At 45.4% G+C, this 16752-nt stretch overlaps 1 protein-coding gene across 1 annotated transcript; it reads left to right on the forward strand.

The window, feature by feature from the left end:
- Nucleotides 1–5274: 5274 nt before the first annotated feature.
- LOC133890985 (BTB/POZ domain-containing protein At5g48130-like) lies at nt 5275–8772 on the forward strand. Its single transcript, XM_062331655.1, has 4 exons — nt 5275–6182; nt 6271–6340; nt 6458–7579; nt 7830–8772. Exons 1-4 carry the CDS (start codon nt 6049–6051, stop codon nt 8463–8465), a joined length of 1962 nt encoding a protein of 653 aa, XP_062187639.1. The 5' UTR covers nt 5275–6048; the 3' UTR covers nt 8466–8772.
- Nucleotides 8773–16752: the final 7980 nt, after the last annotated feature.

Below are 16752 nucleotides of genomic sequence, written 5' to 3' on the forward strand. Positions count from 1 at the left end.
TCAATTTTGAATTTGTTTAACTTGAATAGAGAAAATTTCATTCAATTGTAAATTAAGGCTTCAACAAACTCATGTTCTCGCAATGGTTGCGCACAACACAACCCCTTCGGGAGGTAGTCACACTCCTGCTCCCCCCGCACTTATGTTCTAGGTGTTTTTTAATTATGTACTTAGGAGCACAAACCAAACAACCTCTAAGTCTAAGAGTACGCATGTGCAAGCGCTCTCTCTCTCTCTCTCTCTCTCTCTCTCTCTCTCTCTCTCTCTCTCTCTCTCTCTCTCTCTCTCTCTCTCTCTCTCTCTCTCTCTCTCTCTCTCAAAGCTCGCACGGTGCTTGTGAGGCTAAGCTAGCATTGTTCGTCACTCGAAAAAAAATGAAGGAAGGAAGAACTCATCAATCCAACACTTCTAATCGAAAATGCATTTCTCCATTAGTAGCCTTTTCTCTTGGAAATTGGAACGCGATGCTCTATTGTATGTCCTGAAAGTGCTCAAATGTGAATCACGGGCGTCGGAGCCCTCGCTTGACCCGGCGTCTCGATCGTTCGTTTTCCACCGAAACAAATCCACGCCGAGTAAGAATTTCTGTGCCGATCTCAACACGCCATGACCCACGAGCCACGAGACCTCGAGAAATCCCCGACGGGTGGGCGGCGTGACCACGCGCTGGCTGCATCGGGGAGGAGCAGGAGCACGGGAATTTGGCCGCTTCCCGATACCACCCCCGAATTCCACAGAGAAATAGTACAGTACTGGCATGGACGACGCCCTCAAATTCCCCAAATCTCCGTGCGGCGTCCGATGCACGTCAACCATTTGAATATTACCGACATTCTCCTCTACCCATGGCGATCGATCGTGGGGCCGTGGCGCGCTGCGCTGACCATGCCAAATGGCGCGATCAGCTTATAAACTACTCCGTATGACAAAGACCACGTCCTCCTCTCTGAACATTTGGAGGCTGCTTCTGGGCCATGCCAATGCCATGGAGCCGTTCCAACGAGCGGCAAGGTGTCAGGCGGCCATGCCGTCACGCTAACCAGACCTCTCGCAGAGGAGCTTAAAGAAAACGATTTCACAGTTCCGAATCCAGGCGAGAGTTTCTGGCGTGTGAGTGTTACAGACCTTCACCTCTAATCAGTCAACACTCGGTATAATCGACTTAACAAATGGAAAGTACTCAATCATGGATACAAATCTAGAAGAGACTAGAAGGTTCTAGAAGAAGCAAAGAAAGAGTCCGAGAGAGATAGAAAGGAACCGAGATAGAAGAAGGAAGCCGTCTTCAGTTCTGTTCGATCCCTTCTGCTGCCTCCTTTCTCTCCTTTTGTAGTTCCTTCATCAGAAAGCTGGCCCACATGATAGCCTGCCCTTCAAGAACGCTGAGTCCGTGACATACCTTCCCTCTAGAAATTCAGCTTGCCCTCAAGCCGATGCCTTGACTCAAATGAAGCATACCACAGTTGTTCGATATATGATTGTAAGCAAGGAGAAGGAAACCCATGTTCATGCATTCGGTTGTAGTTTGCCAGATTTCCTCCTGATGCAACATGTACTTGGTTGGAGGCTCAAGCTGCGGCTCCTCTTCAAGCTCTAATAGATGAAATTTCCACAGACAGATTTTATCTACCACCATAATTGCTCTACTGGAATCAACAGTTCCTTTTGATAACAAACACTTCATGACTAGAGATTTCAGTGGCTGGTCTGGATGCGGCATCTTCTCAACCGAACGATTGAACAACCATGTCCAGGGAGATCTCTTCAATAGCTTGTTTGGATTAACCATGTACATCAGGGCTAAGTCAACTGTAGCTGAGCTACTAGAAACATCACCAGCTGACATATCGGTTTCAACTTGGAGAGCTTGTGTGTTGTCAGTGTACATCATCTCCATTATTCTTCTTTGCCAATCGAAGATTGTTTGAACAGAAGCACTTTCTGGAATTACTCCATCATTCACGTATCCCAATCCAGGTGCTATCCTCAATCTTGTATCCCAATCTAATTTTGAGTCCACACTACAGGAACCTTTGTCTAGATAGAGATGTCCCTGGTCTATATCATATGGATTGAGTCCACCGTCAATTGCATCAAGTACCCCAACAAAGCCTGGATACAAATCTAGAAGAGACTAGAAGGTTCTAGAAGAAGCAGAGAGAGAATCCGAGAGAGGTAGAAGAGAGCCGAGGTAGAAGAAGGAAGCCGTCCTCAGTTCTGTTCGATCCCTTCTGCTGCCTCCCTTTTTTTTTCTCCTTTTGTAGTTTCTTCATCAGAAAGCTGGCCCACATGACAGCCTGCCCTTCTAGAATGCTGAGTCCGTGATAGTGAGCATGGTGAATGATGAAACAAACGCATGTTGAATGAGCGATAGGGACTTGGTTTCTCCCATGTTATTCAGGGCTCCGTTCTTCAATGTCCACGCTCGCTTTATTAAAAACGGTATGGAAGCGCAGCTGTCCAGATTATGCCACCGGGCTTGTACGATTTCGTCTTGAATTTCTACGGCGGTTCATCAGGTGATTAGAATAATCTGATCGTAGGAGATGCCGGGTCTTGGCCTCTTGGAGCAGTTTTAAAGTGAGGTTGTTTGCTCCCTCCAAGCAACTCCCAAGTCCTGTCAATGCTGTGCAAATTGCTTGTTTAGCTTGGACTTTTGTGGCATGTGTTCGTTGGATGTATTGGTGCTGCAATGACCATCTTGTCTGGAAGTCAGAAAGCTTTGTTGGTATGACCACACAGCACACGACCATGAGCTCGGAGTTTTCCATGTTCTGGTTGAGAATGTTGAACACATAAACATATCTGAATTGTGCAGTAGAAACACTACACTACTAATTCTGTACTCCCTCCGATCCAAAATATTTCACTCTTTGCGAAATATAAGTGGTGTTTTAGACTTATATTTGTGCAGTATAAGATATCTTAGACTTCTTCACTCTTTGCGAAATATAAGTGTTCTACACTTTCGAGGGTATATGTACAAAACTAGCATTTAAAGAACCACCATATCATTAAATAAAGGGTAGTAGGATCATCTTAACATTTCTTAACTAGCAAGGTAGTCCGTACATTTACGCGGCTACATTTTTTAGCAATACTTTTTATATCATTATTTTTTGATTGGAACTTTAAGTGTTTACAAACTTTTATTGTTGACTTTATGCACCCATATTTGAAAAAAAAAAATCTTTAGGCATTCCATAATGATTTATTGTCAACGTAATTGCACTTAGTTTTAGAAAAGTTGCAATCTTGCTAACAAACTTTTTTGGAAGTTGACGTAACATTTTTATAAACAATTTTATTGTATATATGTTAGGTTTCAAGTTCAATACCATAAACATTTGTGGATAATATTTGTGCTTCCTAGATGATGAATATTTAGAGAACAATCAATAGTTAGGAAATATATCTATGATACTTGTTAGATATATCGTTCTAGGAAAATGCACGCTGATAAAATATAAAGTTTATGTTCTGATGGCAAAAGCTCGCATTATACTATCGGAGATAATCGAAATGTAATACTAACAACCGCTCATCGCTCTATCGGAGGCCATTGGGCACCATCACATCCACTTGTGCTGCTGCAGTACCAATCGCACGTACCTGAACAACCATTCGGCCAGTCCATGTCCAGATCTGCGGTGGTGAGCCGCACTACTGCGTCTCTCCGCTACCTTGTGCCGCTCCTCTCGTTCGCGACCTTGAACAACGATGCGCTCGGGAAGTAGTCGTCTTCTCGTCAACCACGGCGCTCGCCGATGCGCTCTTCTCCCGCGATCTCGCACCACTACAAAGACCACTCGAGAATAGAGGATGCGCTTTGGCCCGTGCCGAGGCCACGCTCTACGCCGTGTGAGGCAAGTCCTGGCTGCCGATGACCTCGCTGCCGCTGACACACGCTGCGCACGTCTTCCTCACCAGCGACTCTCGGTTCCCCGTTGATCACAGCCTCCACCGTGACCTGCTTTCCTTCAAGCGTCGACTTGAGGGTCTCGCGTGACGAAGGCTCACAGCGGCAACTACTCAGCTCTTTGATCGGTTGACGAATACCTCCAATCTCATCAAACATGATCGAAGTGGACGACATTGATGGCCACCTCCCGTCACTGCTCTCCAGTTTCTTTTTTTTTTTCTAGAATACGCAGGAGACGTGCGTATCATTGCATTAAGAAGGACCCGGAGGAGATAGGTCCGGAGGCTAAAAAAGGAAGTTAAATACAATGGACCCAAGGGACCACGGACGAAAAAAAGAAAGAAAGAGAGAAAGAAAGAAAGAAGGAAAGAAAGGAAGAGGGAAGGAAGAAGAACACGGAGGAAAGCAACAGGCAGAAACCAACTACCGCGAGATGCACAGCTTAATGGATAGACCGAGAGCTACGCAAGTGAGCCAAAAGCGTAGCTAGGTGAACTGCTCCGGCTGCGCACCATTGCTCCGCCGCACTCCAGATGGAAGCCAACAACGAAGCGGTAGAAGAACGACTGTTACTGAACACGATGCTGTTACGCGTCACCCAAATTGTCCAGGCAGCAAGGAGAATAAGAGAGTCCAATCCACGGCGCAGGTCCTTAACAACGCCACCACGCAAGTTGCTCTCCAGTTTCCTGCATGTGGCATAGTCGCTCCGATCCATACGCTTCGTTGTCCCAGCTGATAGTACCCGGCTAAAGTGCGGCGGATCACAGCCGGGCGGTGCGCCTGGCTGCCTGGGGTGTGGGGAGCGCACAGCCCCTCGCCGGAGTCGGTGGCCGTGGCTCCATGCCAAGTGGTACCTCTTCTCCGTGACCAAGCAAGCAGCTATGCAATGCAATTGAATCTACTCCACAAACGCAGGCATCAGGAAGCCATGAATGCTACTGCGCTGGTTGCATGGTTGTAGAGCGCGAAGCCGTTGGCCTAGTCGCACGGCACCTCCGAGTAGTCCGGCAGCTACATCTCTCTGAGAGCACCACCGCCTCTCACAACGATGTCGATGACCCGATCAATGTGATGTTTGCACGGTCCGATGTTGTCGTCGTCAACGTCGAGGCCTCCAAGCGGTGATGGAAATTTGAATTAGATGGCGAGTCGGCGATCCATCAGATTGAGACAAAACCAACAAAAAGAACAACCATAGTATGTGGCCAAGGTAGGTTTCACACGTATATTTATCTTAAACCATGGAAATTGTATTGATCTAGGAAATCTACTAAATATGCATCATTATTGTTGGACTTGTATTTCATCGCTATACGAACTATCTCAGATTAGAGTTGTATTTCACCAAATCAATCACAGCCATTATAATTTGGACTCACCAATTAAACAGTGTGAATTCTTATCTTTTTACTTCAATTAACGTGGTAATTTTTAGTCCTTGAGAGTTAACATAGAGCCTTCTTTTTTTGTCCCAGTGACTAAGGTAATAAATAGATCCCTGTATCCAGATCTAAAATGATTTTGAATCGGAGCAAGTAGCAACCAAGAAAAAGGTCAACATCCGAGAGGGTGCAGATCAACATTTTCCAAAACCGGACAAGTGTCTCTGAAGGAAGACTGCACTGGCACATTTCACTGCTAAGTGCAGGAAGCAAACCATTTGAGTTGGATCAAAGGCACCCAGTTTCATCGCCTGTTAATCACTCTAGAGCTTAAAACGGTGGAGTAATTGGTGGGTTTGAGCTTAAACTAGTGTTGACCCCCTCGGATCCTTACAAGCCTGCCCCCGTGGGGGCGAGCAGAGGCGCGAGGGGCAGCAAATCTACCAGGGAAACGCTGCTGCTACCTTCCTCCCCCGCTGCCGCACGCGCGCCCAAGGAATAAGAAAACTTGCACGAGGAGGCGATCCGATTTCCCAGCCTGAAAACTGGGGTTCAACCCCCATTCGTGCGCCCTCAGCCATTGCCCCCTTTTGCACGCCTCCCTATGTTACTTCCTTTCACACTCAACACACTGTATAATACGATTGCTACTGCTACTGCTTAGTATATGTACCAGCAGTACCGCTACCTAACCAGCGGAAGCTTGTGGTTTGCCGGGCCGAGCTGCTCCTGCTCCTCCTGATGAAGCTTTTGATGGAGATGGATATGGAGACGGAGGTGGAGCTGTCGCCGGTGGCGAAAGCCGAAGCGGCCGTGTTCAGCCCTTACTCCAGCCCGAGCACGGCCTTGTTGCTGCAGAGGAGAGTTGTGGCGTGGTACGGCTGCTTAAGCTTGAGTGTCACCAGTGGCCTGTTGAGTTCTTTCTTTGCGGAGTCACACAGCTGATTGGCTGTTTTGACGCAGGGCCAAAGAGACCGGGTCACCGGCGACGGTCCGTGTCCGCGGCGGAGAAAGAAGCTTCGAGCTGCACAAGGTAAGAGCTTGCTGGAGCCGGCAGCTCGAGAGAGAAGCTTGCAGACAGCAAAAATTGTGATCTTGTTTTGAGCGAGGGACAAATCAGCAGGTTTGTTATGCTTGCTTGGCGATGCAGGATCCTTTGGTGGCCAGGTGCCGGTATTTCAGTCAGGCGTTGCTCCAGTCCGGCGATGTCGAGCTGCCAGCAAGCTTCCCGGGAGGCTGCGAGGCCTTCGAGGTGATCGCGTTGTTCTGCTACGGCGATGCCGTGCCGCTCGACCCGTTCAACGTCGCGGCAGTGCGGTGCGCGGCGGAGTTCTTGGACGTGGGCGGCCTGGGCGCGCGCTGCGACCTTTACATCAACCAGGTGGTGCTGCAGAGCTGGGACGACGCCCTCATCGTCCTGCAGCGGTGCCAGCCCCTGCTACCCGTCGCCGAGGAGCTCCTCATCGTCAGCCGCTGCGTCGAATCGCTGGCGTTCATGGCGTGCATGGAGATCCTCGACCCGGAGCAGCGGCGGGACCAGCCCGGGGCCGCCGCCTCGCACGCGCTGGTCGGGCGCCGGTGGGACGCCGAGCTCGTCAAGGAGCTCGCGGCCCGCGACCTCTGGATTAAGGACCTGATCGCGCTCCCGTTCGAGTTCTTTAAGCGGATCGTGCAGGCGCTGCGGCGGCAGGGCATGAAGGAGAAGTACGTGAGCCCCGTCGTGCTCTTCTACGCGAACAAGTGGGTGCTCTCCAAGAAGACGCACAAGTTCTGGGCGAGCACGGACGACGCCGTCGACGGCGAGACCGACGCGAACAGGAGGGCCACTAGGATTCTGGAGAGCGTGATCTCGCTCCTCCCGGTCGAGGCTGCGGCGAGCAACGCGATCCCGGTGGCTTTCTACTTCGCTCTGTTGTCGCGGTCGCTCGCCCTCGAGCTGAGCGACGAAAGCCGGACGAGATTGCGGGACCAGGTGGCGTCCAACCTTCAGTTCGCCCGCGTGGACGACCTGCTGCTGCCGGAGGAAGAAATCGACCAGTCCATCGCCGACAGCCGGGAGGTCAAGGCAGTGGAGAGCATCGTCTCAAACCACGTCACCATGCAAAGACAAGGTGTGGAAGCCGTCGCCGAGCTGTGGGATCGGTACCTCGTGCAAATCGCTGGTGATACGAAGCTCCGGCCGGAGAGGTTAGCTGAGCTGATCGGTGTCATTCCGGCCGGCGAACGGAAGACCCACAACCATTTATACGAAGCAATCAACACATACTTTATGGTAAGACAAGCACCCATACACATTATTATGGAATAAATTTTATGTAGTGGTGCTACATAGATAGTCACCATTTGTCTTTAATATAGATTAAAAACGTGGATCTCACTAAGATAAAAAAATTATCATAAATGCTTATTACTTAAAATATATAATTAGTGGTGAGTGAATCTATTTATTTCCCATGGTTATTAGTCTGTTATAGGTTTGATTTGTTGCTAACAGTGAGAAGTTGCTAATTCTGTCATGTCAGGAGCATCGGGGTTTGTCCGGGGAGGAGAAGGCAGCGCTGTGCAGGCACCTCGACTGCCGTAAGCTGTCGCACGAGGCGTGCATCCAGGCGGTGCAGAACGATCGGATGCCGCTCCGGCTGATCGTGCAGGCGCTGTTCGTGCAGCAGCTGCACACACACCGCGCCTTCACGGAGTGCTCCGACTCATTCCGCTGCATGCACTCCGGGGAGCTTGTCCCGGGCGCCGGCGCGTACACGCCGAGCCTCGGGTGCCCCGCCATCCCCAGCAGCCAGCCCCTCAGCACGAGCAGCCCGTACGAGGACGCGCACGACATCCACGCCCCGCGCGACGCGTCGGACTACGAGACGGCCAGCTTCAGGATCCAGGCGCTGGAGCAAGAGATCCTGTCGCTGAAGCAGACCCTGCAGCGGCACAACACTCTGAAAGGCTCAGCGCGCAGAGACGGAAAGGAGCCGAGCTCCAAGGTCACAGCGGACGCAGCCACGTCGGGTGCATCGGTCAGGCGGCGAGCCGCGGTGTCCGGCAGCTGCATTGGGTCCATGCGGTGGGGCTCACAGCGCCGGTGCGCCAGTAGGATCCTGCGCGTTTTCGCGAGGCTGGCAGTGTTCGGGAGGGGTAGGTCGAGGGGGAAGTAGAGCAAGCGCAGGGCAACAGCAGCAGAGCAGCTCAATGGCTTGTAGGAGTAACCGAGTAAAAAGGACGAACTTTTTTTACTTGTCGAAAAGAAAGTGAAGATGTTACGGTAGATTCGGGAAGCATGCGATTATTTTGTGTGTACATATTGCTAGCAATATTGAAGATTTGAAGAGATAGTTACTGTCAGGTGGTCGTTCAGTAGGGGCAGTTGAAGATTTGTGTGTACATATTGCTAGCAATATCGAATACTTGACATTTTTGACTGAACAGGTATACCAAGGTAGTATCGTTTTTAGGAAAATGTTTGAAATACTCTTAGTAACTAATCCAAATGTTCTAAATCCTTCAGAGATGAGAGGATGAGATATTTTGTAGAATCGAGATGACTGGAGGAAGGTGAATAGACGTCTTGTAGATTTTTTGCGAAATAGATAGTTTACTCCTTGTTCACCCAACGCTCTTTAAAAACGTATAAACAGAGGTATAAACTTTAGAGAGACAAAGCGAGAGAAAAAATTCTAATGCAATATGACTTCATGGATGAAATATGAGTCATAGACTCTATTCAAGAGCATTTTATGTCTTTGTACACAAAAACTTAAAACTTGAATGAAGAACAAAACAAATGATAATCACCGAAAAAAGTAACTCTTTAAGTTGATGATCTAGAGATAGGAGGATTCAAGACATTCTCGGATACATGAGAATATGAACATTATGCCTCTAGCAACAAGAACAACTTCCTAAAGTTGAAAAATTACGGCTCAAAGGCAAAAATAAAAATCAATAAGAAAATCGAACAACTTGCACCGAATGCAAGGAAACCAAAATAAGGAGAATGAAAGGAGATGAATACAAGCTCATGCAAGAAAATAATCTTCATTAAACACAAATGTCAGTCTTATTTTTGACAGATTACAAAGTTATTTTTCTAACAAAAACTCTAGCCTATTACAGAGACTAAGCCTGTTATCACATCTCCTCCAAAATCTATCACAAGGCTCTCAAATGATTGACTCAAGACTCTTCCACAGCTCTACTCCTCTATTTATAGCCCTTAGGAGCTTCCTTTGCCTTTAAGTTTTTTTGTTCCCAAAATATTCTTCACCGGTAGTGCACTCCTACCTACCACAAGGGTATTTTGGTTCAGATTTTGCTCCTTCCATCGAACGATTATAACTTCTTCACGACTTAGCTTCACCTCGACGTAAGCTTCACGATGATAAAATGTGACCCTCCAGTCCTCCCGCAGTTTTGTAGGCGAACCGTGAAACCCTAGCAAGCTTGTCAAAGCGTGACTAGCTACCGCTTGCTTTGCCTCAACAAGCGCTTTGATGTTGATACGTGTATTCTATCTTACAATCTTGAATGCTAACAAGTCTCTCCCGCTCCTGATCCCTTGGACTGCCTTGTCACTTGCATCAGTATCCTTTTCGTTTGACTTTATCAATACGTTATCTTCATACTTCTCCATCCATGCTTTGCTTAACCTTCATGTATACCACTAGGATCACCCTTGACTTCATCTAACCTCCTTGATCGTTCGGCACCAAGCTTTCCGTTTGGCCTCGATCATCTCGCTGTCGACTGCCAAGTTGCTTCCATTTTCTGCACACCATGAAACAAGCAAACATATTTCTTCCACTCCAAACTATTTCTAGGTTAGCTCGAAACAAAAATCCTTAGTTCAAAGCATATTTTGTAGAACTCGAGAACACCAGATGTTCCAATATTTTTTGTTCCTGAATACCGGATCATCCGATGAGTTTAAATTCATTTTGCGCCCAGAAAAATGTTTTCTGCAAGAAAAGATTCGGTACAAGCTTCCGGTGTTAACCCTTCAGTCACCGGAACATCCGGTGGGTTGAACTTCATTTTTCTTCAAAAGATTCCTTCTCTACATGAAAAACTCTAGTGAACTCTTGTAGCCAACACCAAACTATCTGGTGCATTATCTAGATTTCTTCTTAGAGACAAAAATAATCCGATGTTCTTATCAACACAACATCAGACCATCCGGTCAAGCTAACTTCCTAGACACCGGATATTCCTGCGAGTTCATTTTCCCTAAACTCAGAAACAAACACACCAATTCTATTTTTCCTACAACTCGAGTTAGTTATGGACGAGAACAAGTATCAACAAACACATGCTAACCTGAACTCAACTCGAACGTTATCAATGACTGATCGCAATCAAATCAAGGCACATCTTAACTTGGTTTTTCATATTTAATAAGGACAAATTTAGAAACTAAGTCTTAAAAAATATGAACTAAAAAATATTTAGAAAAAAAAAGGTGAAAAGTGACAAGTATTAAAAAATACAGGGAGTACTTGTTAGGTTAACAACTCTGAACATCAGCATAATTTATTGGGATTCGAAAGTTTAGGTGGTGTTTAGTCTTCGGAATTGGTCTTCCTCACTTGAGAGCAAATTTGGTTTCTAAAAGCTAACTTTAGGTAACTGAAATGGAGGTCTGGTAATTTGTGAGGAGTGTGACAATAGGATATAGTATTTGGGATTTGTGATGCTTTTAAATTAAAATGTACTTCGTGCTAGTGGTATGTTTTGAAATTGGCTACACATTAAGTTTACAGTTTTTGTTTGGCCTACTTGCATATGCAATTTCATATTTCCCCTGTCCAAAATCTTGCCACTATAGCTGATGAAGATAAGATAGGATTGGATGAACTATCTTATATCTCACCACTAAGCTATATTATTTTGTCACATTTTTTAGTATTTTGTTGTATCGTTAAGTATATAATCCAAATTTAATTTCAACTGTGCACTTATGCTTTGCTTTTGTGTGTTTAGAAAATACAATGATTTACATTAATAATAATGTATGAACATACATAATTATCTAACTTAACTTGTTATAATCAAGCTATTTAGATGGTGGATGTTCTAAACTTCTTGATCTTCCTTGCCAAATACCCGAGGCTAGGATAGTACAATTTGGTCAGCGTATCTAATTTTGTAGAATCATGGTCCTATTTGTAGGACCGAGGGCCCCTTTATTTTTTATTATGATTCTAGGATTCTGATTTTAAAATCAGAATTGAAAACAAACAGGCCAATTCTACAATCTAGATTCCATAATCTGGAGGCAGATTATGCCATAATCCACAATTCAAGAAGAAGGTGATTCTAAATTCTGAATTATGGATTATGGCTCATATTTACCTACCAATGCTATTATAAATGTATCATTTCGCTTCTTTTCTCCTCTCTCTCCCTTCTCTCTCCGTTCGCTCTTGCTGCCGCTCGACCGAGCCACCATAGGAAAGGTCGAAGCCAGGCACCGTCGCCTGCCATTGCCATCACCGGTGTTGCTCCACTGGCCACCGTCCGCCAAGATCCACCTGGGAGAGTTCTCCTTGTCGCCCTCTCCTTAAACCCAAACACTTCTTCAATTTTCTCCATTTGTGCCATCTCCCAATCAATCCCGGTAAGCATCGTGTCTCCGTCCAATTCCTCGTGCTCGACGCTTCTATATGCTCCTCTCATTCTTCTTGTTCCATCTGTATGTGCAGTGAAGCCATGAGCTCGCCTGATTTTAGAGTCCCTGATCGCGTCATCATCAACCATTGTCGTCGGTCCTTCGCATCCAACGTTAGAGCTCCCTTCCTCTCTGTTAATTGAGCACTAGTAGGTCCTACAGAAGATGTAGGTTAGCTTCATGTCGACAATTAGCCATTGTACCACCGCCACGCTGTGGGCCTCATTTTCCTCGATGCCAGTCGCCATCGCCTGCCCTCTCCGACCGTCAATCAACACCGTGACCACCGTATATAGTTTCCTCATCTCATTGCGATGCCATAGAGCTTGATCCCGTCATTTTCCGTAGCTTGTAGCTCGAGGTCACCCTAGTCGCAATCCATGGAGTTCGGCCAGTCCAAGTAGCATTGTCACCGACTGTTTGCACAGTAAGATGCCGCAAATCCATTTTGCTACTAAGCCGTCATAGCTGTGCCGCTGTTCGCGTGGTGAGGGAGTCCGTAAGGGAGGGGGAAAGAGAAGGGATATTATAATAATCTTGTGTTGTTTGTTTTAGATTGTACAATTTAGATTTTAAAAATCTAGATTTTAGATTATGAGATTATGAGAATCATAATCTGGATTGTTAGAATCACAATAAAAAACAAATAGGCCCCGAGTAGGACCATATCTAGAATCATGATCATGGCAACAAACTTTGTCAACATTTAATACTTCATAATTTGTATCATAAATATAGGTCTTATCAATTTAATTGTCCATTTTTTTTTACTCTTTTCAAGTTTTTCTATGTTCATATAATTCACATATGAATGATTATACTGTATAAAAATAGAATGAGGATAATGCGAATAAGCACACTCAGATTTACAAAGATGATTAATTAAATATATCATAATCAACATTATATACTTCCACATTTAAGAAAATATTTTATTTTATTATTAGGCATATGTATTTATCGAAATGAGATAGAATTAGGATTCTACAATCCAACACTGTGAATAAAAAATATCCTAGTTAGGATCATAATCTCGACGACCCTGCCCAAGATCTTTCAGGAATAACATGATTGTGGAACGATGGAAAAAATATGAAGTAGAGTAGATTTTGAATGACCTCCAACACGATTTTGCTTTACTTTTGTTTATGTGGTGGTAATATTCATCAGCAAAATCCTGGATCTCTTGGCTCCACTTTTATCCACCGCAACAACAGAACATGTATGTCGGACCCCTCCTTCGGGCCACCTTATACAACTCAAACCAGTCCCTGAATCAGTAGCTGGTGTGCACATATCTCTAACAGAAGTAGACATCAGAGGCATACAATGATTAAGTATGATATTAGAGAACAACACAGAGTTTATTACAATAAAGGCCCATAGACATAACTAAATAAAGCCTCACAACACAACGAAAATAATGCAAAAGCGACCAATGCCCTCTAGGCAACTTGAGTGCAGATGAAATCAACTTTTCTATTCTTCATCTTCTCCTTCGACGAAGTCGGCCTCTGGGACATCTGAGTCTACAAATAGCAAGAGTGAGTACATAAAGTACCCAGCAAGTCCTATCTCAAAGGGGAGACATTAGATGCATATAGGTAGATCAATGATAAGGCTGTAGAGTCTTTCGATTTTACAGAAATCTAGTTTTTAATGCAAGTTTCAATTTGCAACAACTATCTTAAAAACGATTTTGAGGATAACACATAAGTCGAGCTTATGAGGGTCATCGGCTCTGGGGGATACTTCCATCCCACCAGTTCTCACACTTCTTTTGTCGGTGGACTCACAGTCCAGAATACTCAATGCACATAACCAACCTTTTTTGAAAACACGAGTACACTGCCCACTCACATGCCAAGTAGGTGCTCACGCCGAAAAACTAATCATTGTGACCGTACCATAGCACGCCCTTGACCGAGGACACAGCTATCCAGATGGGTTTAACACTATACAGAGGTTATACACTTTATCTACAAGATATGTACAGACTCCAACCTTAGCAACTGGTGGAACTATCATAACGAAACGCAACGACCTAACAATGTAATCACAATATCCACCCATGGGGCACTAAGATACCAAAGACCATAGAAGATCCATGAGAAGGACCACTTAGCAATCCTAAGGCTCTGATATAGCCTTAACAATATCACCAGCCAGACCTTGGGCTACGTACTAACTAAGTCTTCTCCTGGTCCCTATTGCCACTACCGGCCCCTGAGTGGGTATCGAACTAAGTTGAAGGGGTTGGGTCAAGTCCTACCCATTCAGGTCTTAAGGTTGTATGATTGGATACTAGGTATGATGTCACAGTGAACCAGTCCTTATACGACCGAGGCAAGCGTCTCTCAGTAAGAACACCACAAAGACGAACCTTACTCCAAGGTAGTTCCCACCTTTATGGGGTACCTTACTCACCCCCCATCAACAATACACTAGAGTTCTCCAAAAGCACAAATCTTACACGCCACACACCAAGCACACGACATTTCACATTTTTGAAAAGGCAGAATTAACATATGTAAATATCCTGGTTCTTTCTTTGAGCAAAGCAATCCTAAGCATGCTAGTAAACAAACATTCATCCAAATAATCATTATAGTTGATGTTGGGGACCTTCTAGGGTTTCAATGGAATAAAAGTAACAATATCAAGGTATGGCATAAACAAGCTAGGTCATAACTATATTATCATATTCTTTAAAATTACAGTCATTAACTGAAGCATGCATATCCATATAATTTGAAACAATGGCTCTACGGATTGTGAAAACATAGGATCAACATGATCAACGGTGTAGGATTTGCCTTCGTTGAAGTCCTCGTCCGCTCCTTCTTCAAACTCCATATCCTTTGGGTCTTCCTCTAACAATCACAGCGTATGACAAAAACGTACACATAAACAATCAATCAAATGATTATATTAAAAATTAAATGAATTACAAAAATTATGGAATTGACATGATTTGGTAGAAATCGAATTTAGATGAATATCGGTGGAAGAATCGTCGAAAACGGAGTTAGGACGGAGGAGAAACAGGCTTCAGAAGTTTTGCTGGGAGAGAAAATCAAGAAAAAAGGAAAATGAGGGAATATTCTTGGAATATCCTGGTTTTGGAATTGGCTCGACTCGGGGTCGGTTCGGCTCAGCGGCTCGGCTCAGCGGGGCCCACCTGTCAGTGAGGGAGAGAGAAAATAAGGGAGGGAGAGGGGAGCTAGCCCCATCGTTGTCAGGGAGAGTGAGAGGGCAAGAAGGAGAGAGGCAACGGGGTGGCGGCATGGTACGGTGGCGGCGCGCCGACGTAGGACGGGGGCGGGCTCCGCTGATCGGCGTAATAAGGCAGCAGTGGCCGTATCTGTAGCACTGTCTAGATCGTCGTCACATATCCTTTAACTTGGATATCAAGGTGCTGGACGAGATCCACTCAATACTAATCATTTATGTCTAATTAATAAATATATAGGTTAATTTTTTATTTAGATGAGATCCACCGCTTTAAAATTTATTATTTTCAGAACAGGTTACCTTGAAAGCAATGAAATTACAGCATGTCCAACCATACAAGTTACATAAGAACGGCCTAAATACGCAAAATTACTTTCGAGAGCAACCAACACATCAAAGAGAGCTATTTCCGAAAGAAGCTGTCAAAGAAACCAGTGCAGGCGCCCACCTAAGCACATGCAGTTGCGATCAGCATACATCAGGATATAATAAACAAAGGGTGAGACTAAACTAGCAACGTAACTGTTGGGACCGAAAACCCAGATAATGTGGACCTTCGCTTACGGAAATACCGAAGGGTCCTCGGGGTGACACGTGTTTGGGGTGGAACAGTTTTTCACGCTCTTCCGGGTACAGTATGACCCTATTTATAGCCCGTACTCGACCACTCCAGGCGTGGTTTGTAGCTCCTACCCCCTTACCTGCTACATTCTCGGAATATTCGGGGGTATCACGGTACAATTAAGCATATTTACATAATCACAACTCTGTCCCGGGCGACCAAAGCGGGCCCCACTATCCAGTTGTGATCTTCGGCTCCAGAGATCCGCCGAAGTCTTCTCCATTTCGTCGTCCGTGGGATGACCTTCGGCTTTTGAGCGAAAACCGGCTGCTACCTTCGCCCACTGCGGTCAATCAGGACCGCTGGCACGGACTTCGGCTTTCGGTCAAAGGCTCGCCAATGTCTTCACCGACACGGGAAGCCGAGACTGCAGGCACGCCTACACCCTTCGACCGATAGTGCTTCGAGATCTTCACAGCCTTCAGATGCAGTTCCTAAAACAAACATGTAATGACAAACATGCGATCTTTCTAGTAAACTTCGAGCTATCCTCTAAAGAGGGGGCGGGAGTTCATCCCAACAGCAACCCCAAAACACAATTACAAAATACACTAGACATCCATTTGAGTTCAAAATACTCCAAACAACCATCCTAAAAGCTAAACCTGAAGTATGCTCCCCGCTGAGCATATGACTTCTAGCTAAACTTGGCGATTGCAGCCTCATCCTTCTGTTGTTTAGGGTAGAAGAAGAACGCCATCTCCTACAGGATCTGAACACCAGCCAGCAGCGCGTCTTGAAGCTGTCCTTCTAGGACATCGTTTTAACCGTTTTAAGATTCATATTAAGAATACTTTCTCTAGTTGTAAATATAGGTTATTTTAGCCTCCTCAACTATTCTCTAAATATAAGTTATTTTTAAACTTCTATGTATTTTTTTCTCTTTTATTCCCATCTTACACTTATTTAATAAATGCTATCA

This window comes from Phragmites australis, chromosome 14 (genome assembly GCF_958298935.1).
Source record: "Phragmites australis chromosome 14, lpPhrAust1.1, whole genome shotgun sequence".
NCBI classification, from domain to species: Eukaryota; Viridiplantae; Streptophyta; class Magnoliopsida; order Poales; family Poaceae; genus Phragmites; species Phragmites australis.